Here is a 14,142-nt window from a genome sequence, read left to right on the forward strand (position 1 = left end):
ACTATTGACATTTATTGAAAAATGGAAAATCATAAATAGAGTTTCAAATTCTGGGGGGGCTAAAATTTTTCTGGGGGGGTCTAAGCCCCCTCCCCAGAGGCCTTCCTACGCTTATGTATATAGCCCCCATATAAACCGATCCCGAGATTTGGTTTTGGAGCCTCTTGGAGGAGCAAATTTCATACGAGTCAGTTGAAATTTGGTACATTGTGGTAGTATATGGCCGTTAACAACCATGCTTAACTAGGTCCATATCGGTCTATAGTTATATATAGCCATCAGTTAAATCGATCCCCAATCACACAAAAATTGGTCCATATCAAGTTCATAATTGTATATAGGCCCCATGTAAGCGACCCCCATATTTCAATTCTGGCTCTCTACGTATTGTCTAATACATACCACGTATGGACTAACTCACAATTTAGAAAACGATGTTAAGAAGTTTTAAGATACCACAACCCAAGTAATTCGATTGTCGATGACAGTCTTTCGTAGAAGTTTCTACGCAATCCATGGTGGAGGGTACATAAGATTCGGCCTGGCCGAACTTACGGCCGTATATACTTGTTTTTTTTTTTTTTTTGTTGGGTTAGGTCTTCTGTACATTTGAAGTAAATCGGACCAGTTAAGAGTTTTAAATTTACTTTAAGAAAGCATGGCGCAAAGGATGTGTCAAATCGGACAAATTAGATCCAAGTTTGAAAAGGTCGGGCAAAGGTGACCATATATATAAAAAAAGGGATATCCTTTTTTCACCACATGATAACTCTAAACGTTCCCCAAAATTTCAAGTAAGTTGGGTCGGTCGTTTCGGAGCTTAACCGGGACGTAGAAACATAATTCGAATTTTATATAATTCTGTGGTTGATCCTATAATTTTCGTAACTAAAGGAATATTAAAATTAAATAATTCACTGAAACAATCAATTGATTTCGTGATTGAATCAGAAAACTTGTCTTTCTCTGTATCCGATAAAAAAAAAAAAAAAAAAAAAAAAAAAACATTTCAATTTTAGAAATATTTATTAGGTTTTCTGTAAATTTCAAAGTATATTTCTCTTTCGTAGACCTAGTTGCATGCCGTTCTTCGAACGTAGAACAATACCCAAAGCTGGTTGGACAGCCTCACCCAATGGTAACAATTCATAGGAACGAACAATGTGACATAGGGTAACTTTCAGTTCAAGCATAGCAAATTTCTGTCCTATACAATTACGTGGTCCAGCACTAAATGGCAGATAATGAAAACCCATATTGGCATTGGGATCCTCATGGCGTTCTGGCAAAAATTCCGAAGGATTTTCATACGCCTCTGTATCTCCTGCCATAAAGGCAATAGCAATCATCATTTCAGTTCCGGCCGGTATAATACCTTCTCCCAGCTTAGAATGGTCTGTGGATGGAAAAAGGAGTTAGTGGTGAATAATTATGCACTTTGGAATTATTTACTGCATTCTTACTGTATCTTAAGTCATGTTTAATCTGTCGACCTATTATGGGAACTGGTGGATACTTGCGTAGGGACTCCCTTATAACACAATCTAAATATTTCAATTCATTCAAACTTGATATGGTACAATCTTCGAGTTCACCAGTACCATATACCTGATGAATTTCCGTCAATAGTTTACTCTGGACATTTGGATGCCTTGACAAGAGGTAGAGGGTATAAGCCAAAGCCGTTGCTGTGGTATCATGACCCTCGAACATAAATGTATCGACTTCCTCTCGTATATCTTCATCGGATAAAGGTTCACCATTTACAGTGGACTGTAGGAGAACATCGAGTAAAGCCATTCTCTTCTTGGAGCCAATATCATCTTGATCTGGCGTAGCGATGCCAGAATTGTCTTTCAGAATTTTTTCCTTCAAATATTCTCGTCTCTCTCGAATAACACCTTTTGTAAGTTCATGCATAATGCGTAGATTTTGTACCAGTCTCCACTTTTTGAATGGATGAAGAATGGAGAACACCACATCATTTTGCAAATGTGGTCGCAAAAATCGCCATGTCATTATTCTTGTTGTTCTGAAAAAGAAAAACGAATAACGAAATTTGAATATTATGCGACATTTTTGAAATTCCATAATTGCGAAACAAATTAAATATGGAAAATATTCAACATTCAATCTTTTGCATCCTTGCGTACAAAGTTCTACTACATATCTACATCCAATTAAATAACTTAACCTACCATTGCGATGTCCGTCCGTCTATTGAACTAATTTCCGTACGAAACAAACTATCCACTTGAAGTTTCGCACAATTAGTTGATCGGACCACTTTTAGATATAGCACCGTATAATGGTAAGACCAGATTTGATTTACAGAGCCATAATTTTAATAAGCGAAAATTTTACCAATTAAAATCTTAATTGAGTTTTAAAAAATATTCAATTAAGATTTTAATTGATTCAACAAATTTTTTAATTGAAATAAAAATCAATCGCAAAAATTAATTGTATTAATTTATTATACCCTTCACCACTACTGTGGTACAGGGTATAATAAGTTTGTGCATTTGTATGTAACGCCAAGAAGGAATAATCATAGACCAACCGTTTAGTATACGGATCGGCTTAGAATTAATTTCTGAGTCGATTTAGCGATTTCCGTCTGTCTGTCTGTCTGTCCGTCTGTTTGGCTGTTGGTGTATGTTTGTGTGCAAAGTACAGCTCGCAGTTTTAGTCCGATTGTCCTAAAATTTAGTATAGGGTCCTGTTTCGGCTCAAAGACGATCCCTATTGATTTTGGAAAAAATCGGTTCAGATTTAGATATAGCTGCCATATATATTTTTCACCGATCTGGTCATAATTTGCGTGTATATCAACCGATCTTCCTCAAATTCCGTACATCCGAATATTTTATGAGTCTCGCAAAACTTGCAAAATATCAGCCAAATCGGTTCAGATTTAGATATAGCTCCCATATATAGCTTTCGCCCGATTTACACTCATTTGCCCACAGAGGCCAATTTTTTGCTCCGATTTAGTTGAAATTTTGCATAGGGAGTAGAATTAGCATTGTAACTATGCGTGCCAAATTTGGTTGAAATCGGTTCAAATTTGGATATATCTCCCATATATAACATTCGCCCGATTTACACTCACATGACCACAGAGGCCAATTTTTTGCTCCGATTTAGTTGAAATTTTGCACAGGGAGTAGAATTAGCATTGTAGCTATGCGTGCCAAATTTGGTTGAAATCGGTTCAGATTTAGATATATCTCCAATATATAGCTTTCGCCCGATTACACTCATATGACCACAGAGGCCAATTTTTAACTCCAAATTAGTTGAAATTTTGCACAGAGAGTAGAATTAGCATTGTTGCTATGCCTGCCAAATTCGGTTGAAATCGGTTTAGATTTAGATATAGCTCCCATATATATGTTTTTCTCATTTCGACAAAAATGGTCAAAATACCAACATTTTCCTTGTAAAATCGCCACTGCTTAGTCGAAAAGTTGTAAAAATGACTCTAATTTTCCTAAACTTCTAATACATGTATATCGAGCGATAAATCATAAATAAACGTTTGCGAAGTTTCCTTAAAATTGCTTCAGATTTAAATGTTTCACATATTTATACCCTTAACCACTACTGTGGTACTGGGTATAATAAGTTTGTGCATTTGTATGTAACGCCAAGAAGGAAAAGTCTGAGACCCATCGTTTAGTATACCGATCGTCTTAGAATTAAATTCTGAGTCGATTTAGCGATGTCCGTCTGTCTGTCCGTCCGTCTGTCTGTCTGTCTGTTCATGTATTTTTGTGCGCAAAGTACAGGTCGCAGCTTAAGTCCGATCGTCCTCAAATTTGGCATAGGGTCATTTTTTGGGACAAAGACAATCGCTATTTGGGACAAAGGCACTCGCTATTTTGGAAAAAATCGGTTCAGATTTAGATATAGCTGCCATATATATTTATCCCCGATCTGGTCATAATTGGCGTATTGATCAACCGATGTTCTTCAAATTCAGTAGATCCGAATATTTTATGAGTCTCGAAAAACTTGCAAAATATCAGCCAAATCGGTCCAGATTTAGGTATATCTCCCATATATATCTTTCGTCCGATTCAGACTCATATGACCACAGAGGCCAAAGGTTACTACCGATTTTCGTGAAATTTTGCATAAAGAGAAGAATTGACATTTTACCAATGCTTGGTAATTTTGATTGAAATCGGTTCAGATTTTGATATAGCTCCCATATATATCTTTCGTCCGATTTGCACTTATATGGCCTCAAAAGCCAGAGTTTTGCCGTGATTTAGTTCAAATTTTGCACAAGGAGTACGTTTAATAGTATCGATAAGTGTACCAAATTTGGTTGAAATCGGTTCAAATTTAGATATATCTCCCATATATATCTTTCGTCCGATTTGAACTTACATGGTCTCAAAAGCCAGAGTTTTGCCGTGATTTGGTTCAAATTTTGCATAAGGAGTACGTTTAAGAGTATCGGTAAGTGTGCCAAATTTGGTTGAAATCGGTTCAGATTTAGATATAGCTTCCATATATATCTTTCGCCCGATTTATACTCAAATGACTACGGGGGCCAAAGTTAAACTCCCATTTACGTGAAATTTTGCAGAGATTGCAGAATTATTATTCTAACTATGCATGTCAAATTTAGTCGAAATCGGTTCAGATTATATATAGCTCCCGTTATATGTACACCAGAGTTGGGAAAATATGGTAGACTATTTCATATTTTAGACCCATTTTCAATGGGATTTTCCTCCAATTGACTGCACAGTTTCCACGGAGAATATATTTAATATGATATTTAAGTGTGTCAAGTTTGATCTAATTTGGTTCAGAATTAGATAATATATGGAGGATATATTCGTGTTTCCGGTTTATACATATGGTCAAATGGTATATATATATGAATATATATATATATATATATATATATATATATATATATATATATATATATATATATATATATATATATATATATATATATATATATATATATATATATATATATATATATATATATATATATATATATATATATATATATATATATATATATATATATATATATATATATATATATATATATATATATATATATATATATATATATATATATATATATATATATATATATATATATATATATATATATATATATATATATATATATATATATGTGATAATTTCCCCATATCTTAGTCATATCCTACACACTGTAATGCCAGACTTGCCACAGAACGGTTGAGTTTTAAATGAGGCTCCAAGTCGCCCGACTTGACCAAATAATATATCACAACCCACACTTGACCACATATCTAGGTAAGATCTAACCAATATCCTTGTAAAATCGTCACTGCTGAGTAGCAAAAATTGTAAATGTTACTCAAATTGTCCTATATCTCGAATACATAAGTATCGCCTGATAAATCGCAAATGCTCTTTTGTACAATTGCCTAAAAATTTCTCTCGCTTCACATATCCCATATTTTTATACCCTTCACCACTACTGTGGTACAGGGTATAATAAGTTTGAGCATTTGTATGTAACGCCAAGAAGGAGTAATCATAGACCAACCTTTTAGTATACGGATCGGCTTAGAATTAAATTCTGAGTCGATTTAGCGATGTCCGTCTGTCTGTCTGTCTGTCCGTCTGTCTGTCTGTCTGTTGATGTATTTTTGTGTGCAAAGTACAGCTCGCAGTTTTAGTCCGATTGTCCTAAAATTTGGTATAGGGTCCTGTTTCGGCTCAAAGACGATCCCTATTGATTTTGGAAAAAATCGGTTCAGATTTAGATGTAGCTGCCATATATATTTTTCACCGATCTGGTCATAATTGACATGTATATCAACCGATATTCCTCAAATTCCGTACATCCGAATATTTTATGGGTCTCGAAAAACTTGCAAAATATCAGCCAAATCGGTTCACATTTAGATATAGCTCCCATATATAGCTTTCGCCCGATTTACACTCATTTGCCCACAGAGGCCAATTTTTTGCTCCGTTTTAGTTGAAATTTTGCATAGGGAGTAGAATTAGCATTGTAACTATGCGTGCCAAATTTGGTTGAAATCGGTTCAGATTTGGATATATCTCCCATATATAGCTTTCGCCCGATTTACACTCATATGACCACAGAGGCCAATTTTTAACTCCGATTTAGTTGAAATTTTTCACAGAGAGTAGAATTACCGTTGTTACTATGCGTGCCAAAATTGGTTTAAATCGGTTCAGATTTAGATATATATCCCATATATAGCTTTCGCCCGATTTACACTCATATGACCACAGAGGCCAATTTTCAACTCCGATTTAGTTGAAATTTTGTACAGGTAGTAGAATTAGCATTGTAACTATGCGTGCCAAATTTGGTTGAAATCGGTTCAGATTTAGATATAGCTCCCATATATATGTTTTTCGGATTTCGACAAAAATGGTCAAAATACCAACATTTTCCTTGTAAAATCGCCACTGCTTAGTCCAAAAGTTGTAAAACTGATTCTAATTTTCCTAAACTTCTAATACATATATATCGAGCGATAAATCATAAATAAACTTTTGCGAAGTTTCCTTAAAATTGCTTCAGATTTAAATGTTTCCCATATTTATACCCTTCACCACTACTGTGGTACAGGGTATAATAAGTTTGTGCATTTGTATGTAACGCCAAGAAGGAGTAATCATAGACCAACCTTTAAGTATACGGATCGGCTTAGAATTAAATTCTGAGTCGATTTAGCGATGTCCGTCTGCCTGTCTGTCCGTCTGTCTGTCCGTCTGTCTGTCCGTCTGTCTGTCCGTCTGTCTGTCCGTCTGTCTGTCCGTCTGTCTGTCCGTCTGTCTGTCCGTCTGTCTGTCCGTCTGTCTGTCTGTCTGTTGATGTATTTTTGTGTGCAAAGTACAGCTAGCAATTTTAGTCCGATTGTCCTAAAATTTGGTATAGGGTCCTGTTTCGGCTCAAAGACGATCCCTATTGATTTTGGAAAAAATCGGTTCAGATTTAGATATAGCTGCCATATATATTTTTCGCCGATCTGGTCATAATTGGCGTGTATATCAACCGATCTTCCTCAAATTCCGTACATCCGAATATTTTATGGGCCTCGAAAAACTTGCAAAATACCAGCCAAATCGGTTCAGATTTAGATATAGCTCTCATATATAGCTTTCGCCCGATTTACACTCATTTGCCCAAAGAGGCCAATTTTTAACTCCGATTTGGTTGAAATTTTGCACAGGGAGTAGAATTAGCATTGTAACTATGCGTGCCAAATTTGGTTGAAATCGGTTCAGATTTGGATATATCTCCCATATATAGCTTTCGCCCGATTTACACTCATATGACCACAGAGGCCAATTTTTAACTCCGATTTAGTTGAAATTTTGCACAGTGAGTAGAATTAGCATTGAAACTATGCGTGCCAAATATGGTTGAAATCGGTTCAGATTTGGATATATCTCCCATATATAGCTTTCGCCCGATTTACACTCATATGACCACAGAGGCCAATTTTTTGCTCCGATTTAGTTGAAAATTTTCACAGGGAGTAGAATTAGCATTGTAGCTATGCGTGCCAAATTTGGTTGAAATCGGTTCAGATTTAGATATATCTCCCATATATAGCTTTCGCCCGATTTGCACTCATATGACCACAGAGGCCAATTTTTAACTCCGATTTAGTTGAAATTTTGCACAGGGTGTAGAATTAGCATTGTAGCTATGCGTGCCAAATTTGGTTGAAATCGGTTCAGATTTACATATAGCTCCCATATATATGTTTTTCGGATTTCGACAAAAATGGTCAAAATACCAACATTTTCCTTGTAAAATCGCCACTGCTTAGTCGAAAAGTTGTAAAAATGACTCTAATTTTCCTAAACTTCTAATACATATATATCGAGCGATAAATCATAAATAAACTTTTTGAAGTTTCCTTAAAATTGCTTCAGATTTAAACGTTTCCCATATTTTTTTACTAACATTGTGTTCAACCCTAGTGCATTAACCGACTTAAATTTTGAGTCTATAGATTTTGTAGAAGTCTATCAAATTCTTCCAGATCGAGTGATATTTAAATGTATGTATTTGGGACAAACCTTTATATATAGCCCCCAACACATTTGACGGATGTGATATGGTAGCGAAAATTTAGATCTACAAAGTGGTGCAGGGTATAATATAGTCGGCCCCGCCCGACTTTAGACTTTCCTTACTGGTTTTTTACTAAAATTGTGTTCCACCCTAGTGCATTAGCCAACATAAATTTTGAGTCTATAGATTTTGTAAAAGTCTATCAAATTCTGTCCAGGTCAAGTGATATTTAAATGTATGTATTTGGGACAAACCTTTATATATATGATATGGTATCGAAAATTTAGATCTACAAAGTGGTGCAGGGTATAATATAGTCGGCCCCGCCCGACTTTAGACTTTCCTTACTTGTTTTTTACTAAAATTGTGTTCCACCCTAGTGCATTAGCCAACTTAAATTTTGAGTCTATAGATTTGTAGAAGTCTATCAAATTCTGTCCAGATCGAGTGATATTTAAATGTGTGTATTTGGGACAAACCTTTATATATAGCCCCCAACACATTTGACGGATGTGATATGTTATCGAAAATTTAGATCTACAAAGTGGTGCAGGGTATAATATAGTCGGTCCCGCCCGACTTTAGACTTTCCTTACTGGTTTTTATTAACATTGTGTTTCATTCCAGGGCGTTAGCCGATTTCAATTTTAATTCTAGAGATTTTGTAGAAGTACAAAAAATTGTCTCCATTATAAGTATTTGTATCTGGAAATGCAAACCTTTATATAGCTCCCAGCAAATCTGAAGTAGTTGAGATGGTAACACAAATGTTGGTCTACATAGTGGTGAAGGGTATAATATAGTCGGCCCCGCCCGAATTTAGACTTTACTTACTTGTTTCTTACTATATTTTTATAAGAAAATGCATTCTCAAATAAATTGTCAAAAACTAAGTATTTTACGAAGGTTTACGACGTTTTTGACGTATGGTAAAATACGTCGTGAATGTATGTCAAATACTTTACAGTTTACGACAGATCATCTCCGCTCCTTATGGACTAACTTAAATTTTAGAAAACTATGTTAAGAAGTTTTAATATACCGCAACCCAAGTAATTCTATTGTGAAGGACAGTAAAACTTTCTACGCAATCCATGGTGGATGGTACATAAGATTCGACCTTGCCGAATTTACATCCGCGCACATGATTGTTCTTCAGTGAATTGTTTTCCCAAACAAAATATAAAAGTTACGCTCACTCTTCAACAGCAGATGTATAATCCAACTTTGAACCGGCTTGGGCTCCCAACTTAGTACCCATGGCCGTTTCAGCTATAATATCCAATGCGGCCGAACACACATATGGATAGATATCACAGACCGTCATACCATCAGCTTTAGCCTCCAAACGGTCCACAAGAATTTTCGACTGGTGATTAAAAATCTGAACAAATTCTTCCAAAATTTTAAAATGAAATGTTGGCGTTATTATCTTACGACGAGTATGCCATTTGGCCCCATCACTAAATAGCAGGCCAGATCCTAGCCAATAGTGCAGAACATCGTACAGGTGATGTTTGCTTATGTGAGTGCTACTGGTGAGTAGATATTCGTTAATTTCTGCATCACCACATACCACAATTAGTCGGTTAAACACCCACATTTTAAACAAATTGCCATAACGATCATTTAAAACGGATCCTTTGCTGAAAATGTCTGAAATGAGAAATAAAAGTTAAATAATAATAATAAAATAACGTGAGCAAATAATTTTTAAAATGTCTCCTTTTGCCAGTGCCTTCATCAAAAAATATGTCGTTTTTATACCCTCCACCATAGGATGGGGGTATATTAACTTTGTCATTCCGTTTGAAATTCTGAGTCGATCTGAGCATGTCCGTCCGTCCGTCCGTCTGTTGAAATCACGCTAACTTCCGAACGAAACAAGCTATCGCCTTGAAACTTGGCACAAGTAGATGTTATTGATGTAGGTCGAATGGTAGTGCAAATGGGCCATATCGGTCCACTTTTACGTATAGCCCCCATATAAACGGACGCCCAAATTTGGCTTGCGATTGCTCTAGGAGAAGCAAATTTCATCCGATCCGGCTGACATTTGGTACATGGTGTTAGTATATGGTCTCTAACAACCATGCGAAAATTGGTCAATATCGGTCCACTTTTACGTATAGGCCCCATATAAACGGACGCCCAAATTTGGCTTGCGATTGCTCTAAGAGAAGCAAATTTCATCCGATCCGGCTGAAATTTGGTACATGGTGTTAGTATATGGTCTCTAACAACCATGCAAAAATTGGTCCATATCGGTCCACTTTTACGTATAGCCCCCATATAAACCGATCCCCAAATTTGAACTCCGGAGCCTCTTAGAGGAGAAAAATTCGTCCGATCCGGTTGAAATTTGGTATGTGGTGTTAGTATAAGGTCTATAATAACCATGCAAAAATTGGTCCATATCGGTCCATAATTATATATAGCCCCCATATACACCGATTCCCAGATTTGGTTTGCGGATCCTCTAAGAGAAGCAAATTTCATCCGATCCGGCTGAAATTTGGTACATTGTATTAGTATATAGTCTCTTAAAACCATTCAAAAATTGGTCCATATCAGTTCATAATTATATATAGCCCCTATATAAACCGATCCCCAGATTTGAAGTCCGGAGCCACTTGGACGAGCAAAATTCATCCGATCCGGTTGAAATTTGCAACGTGGTGTTAATATATGGCCGATAATAACCATGCCAAAATTGGTCCATATCGGTCTATAGTTATATATAGCCGATCCCCAATCACACAAAAATTGGTCCTTATCGGTTCATAATCATGGTTGCCACTCGAGCCAAAAATAATCTACCAAAATTTTATTTCTACACGCAGAGAAGGAATATGTTCACCTCAAACATGTTTCAAGAGCAAAATGTTATTTTTGTATGGTGACCATATAACATGTTTGTCACTAAAATGTTATTTTCTCGTCAAATATAACCTGCTTGCCGAAATCAGACACATGATTTCCGAGAAAATAACATGGTTGCGAAAACCATGTTACATGGTCACCACCCTAAAATAACATTTTGCTCTTAAAACATGTTTGAGGTGATCATATTCCTTCTCTGGGTGTATAGAAAATTTTGTCAACATTTTATTTCTATAGAAAATTTTGTCGAAATTTTATTCCTATAGAAAATTTTGTCAAATTTTATTTCTATAGAAAAGTTTGGCAAAATTTTATTTCTATAGAAAATGTTGTCAAAATTTTATTTTTATAAAAATTTTGTCAAAATTTTATTCCATTTTGTTGTTTTTGATTTCAGCGTGAAACCATGCATTGACTAAACTACAAGTGTTGCGGAACCAACAGAGGAAAATAATTTTATCTCTATTTTGTCAAGATTTCAGTTTTTTTTCTATAGAGAATGTAGAATTTTAAATCTTTTTAAAATTGTGTAAAAATTTTATTTCTATAGAAAATTTTGTCAAAATGTTATTTCTGTAGAAAATTTTTTTAAAATCGTATTTCTATAGAAAATTTTGTCCAAATTTTACTTCTATAGAAAATGTTGTCAAAATTTTATTTCTATAGAAAATTTTGTCAAACTTAATTATATACGTATTTAATCTGCCATTTTAAGTTTAATATATACCACGTATGGACTACGTGGTATATATTACTGTATTAGGAAATTTTAAGATACCTTGTCATCGGCAAAAGATACCTCAACCCAAGTAATTCGATTGTGGATGACAGTCTTCAGTAGAAGTTTCTACGCAATCCATGGTGGAGGGTACATAAGCTTCGGCCTGGCCGAACTTACGGCCGTATATACTTGTTCTTACTCTGAGGATTCATTTGATATACCAAATGTACTGGTCCAATAAGCGGTATACAATAGGGCCCATTTATATTCTTAACGGCTTCTCGCATATGCTTTTTCGATGCATATTGAAAATACGCAGACACCAAAAGGGTAATGAATAAAATACCGATAGCTAAAATATACATGACCCGACAATTGTTTTTCAAGAACTGATTAGGAAATCCAATTTTAGCTTCCTACTTATTTACCACTCCAGTATGCATTCTGCTAATCTAATCTGGAGTTATGTAGTTATTTAAAACAACATCCAAATGTGTGTATTGTCGATGACATATACCCTCCATCATAGGATGGGAGTATACAAACTTTCTCATTCCATGGGTAACGTAAAAAGTTGGTCACCTATGATTTTGTTTTAGCTATCAAATCCCCAATTATGAACCGATGATTTTTTCTTTGCTGGATAGAACTTGTAAAACCCTACAAATAATTTTGCGTGTGTGTCTTTTAGACACCCAGAGCAGGAATATGATCACCCCAAACATGTTTCGAGAGCAAAATTGTATTTTTGGAGATTAACATGGAACATGTTTGTGGTAACCATGTTATTTTCTCGAAAATTATGTATCTGATTTGTCGAGAAACATGTTTTCGACAAAAATGTTCCATGTTCACTGTCACGAAAACTGATCAGGGACAAATTTTGAGACGATCAATAATGGCGCTATCATCCTGAAATTTGGCACAGATATGTCTTTTGTCTGCACGCAGGCTAAGTTCGATGATGGGCTATATTGGCACAGGTTTTGATATATCTCTCATAGAAACCGATCCGCCGGGTCTTGAGTACCTATACACCACATTTTTATACCCTCCACCATAGGGGGTATATTAACTTTGTCATTCCGTTTGTAATACATCGAAATAGTGCTCTAAGACCCCATAAAGTATATCTATTCTGGGTCGTGGTGGAATTCTGAGTCGATCTAAGCAAGTCCGTCAGTCCGTCCGTCTGTTGAAATCATGCTAACTTCAGAACGAAACAAACTCTCAACTTGAAGCTTGGCACAAGTAGTTGTTATTGATGTAGGTCGGATGGTATTGCAAATGGGCCATATCGGTCCACTTTTACGTATAGCCCCCATATAAACCGACGTTCAGATTTGCATTGCGGAGCTTCTTGGAGGAGCACAATTCATCCGATCTGGTTGAAATTTGGTACATGATGTTAGTATATGGTGGTTTAACGAACATGCAAGAATTGGTCCATATCGGTATATAATTATATATAGCCCCCATATACACCGATCCCCAGATTTGGCTTGCGGAGCCTCTAAGAGAAGCAAATTTCATCCGATCCGGCTGAAATTTGGTACATGGTGTAAGTATGTGGTCTTTAACAACTACGCAAAAATTGGTCCATACCGTTCTTAATTATATATAACCCCCATTTAAACCGATCCCCAGATATGAGCTCCGGAGCTCTTGTAAAGGGTGGTCAAATTGTAAGGGCCGATGTTGAATGTGAAACACACCTAAACGCCAAGTTTTTTTCCGAATTTTATTTGACATTTCTCTATTTCAGACTTACTCAATTTGAACCATGGACATCGTGAATGGGAAGAATGGTACCAAGAAATGGCAACAGTGGATGATCAATTTTCGAAGAAAATCATCTTCAGTGATGAGGCACATTTTCACCTCAGTGGATTCGTCAATAAACAGAATTGCCGCATTTGGGCGAATAAGAATCCAAGAGTGATTGTCGAAAAACCAATGCACCCACAAAGAGTGAGTGTTTGGTGCACTTTATGGGCTGGCGGCATCATCGGGCCGTATTTTTTCCAAAATGAGGCCGGTCAGGCAGTTACTGTGAATGGTGTTCGCTATCGTGAGATGATAACGAACTTTTTATGGCCCGAATTGGAAGATATGGATGTGGACGATATGTGGTTTCAGCAGGACGGTGCCACTTGCCACACAGCTAACGAAACAATGGCTCTTTTGCACAACAAATTCAATGGCCGTGTTATCTCACGTAATGGCGATGTTAATTGGCCGCCAAGATCATGTGATTTGACACCGTTGGACTTTTTTCTTTGGGGTTATTTGAAAGAAAAGGTGTACGTCGATAAGCCAGCAACAATTCAAGAGCTAAACGATGAGATAATTCGGCACATTAACGGCATAGAACCTCCATTATGCCTCAGCGTCATCGAAAATTTGGACCATCGGATGAAGGTGTGCCACCGAGGTCGCGGCG

At 36.2% G+C, this 14,142-nt stretch overlaps 1 protein-coding gene across 1 annotated transcript; it reads right to left on the minus strand.

Annotated features, from left to right (window-relative positions):
• Positions 1-1,046: 1,046 nt before the first annotated feature.
• On the minus strand, positions 1,047-12,064 carry LOC142235812 (cytochrome P450 4d8-like). Its single transcript, XM_075307071.1, has 4 exons — positions 11,899-12,064; positions 9,295-9,751; positions 1,464-2,032; positions 1,047-1,396 (listed from the first exon to the last, which is right to left on the minus strand). The coding sequence occupies exons 1-4, from the start codon at positions 12,062-12,064 to the stop codon at positions 1,047-1,049; spliced, it is 1,542 nt and encodes a 513-aa protein (XP_075163186.1).
• Positions 12,065-14,142: the final 2,078 nt, after the last annotated feature.

This window comes from Haematobia irritans, chromosome 4 (assembly GCF_050003625.1).
Source record: "Haematobia irritans isolate KBUSLIRL chromosome 4, ASM5000362v1, whole genome shotgun sequence".
Classification (NCBI taxonomy): Eukaryota; Metazoa; Arthropoda; class Insecta; order Diptera; family Muscidae; genus Haematobia; species Haematobia irritans.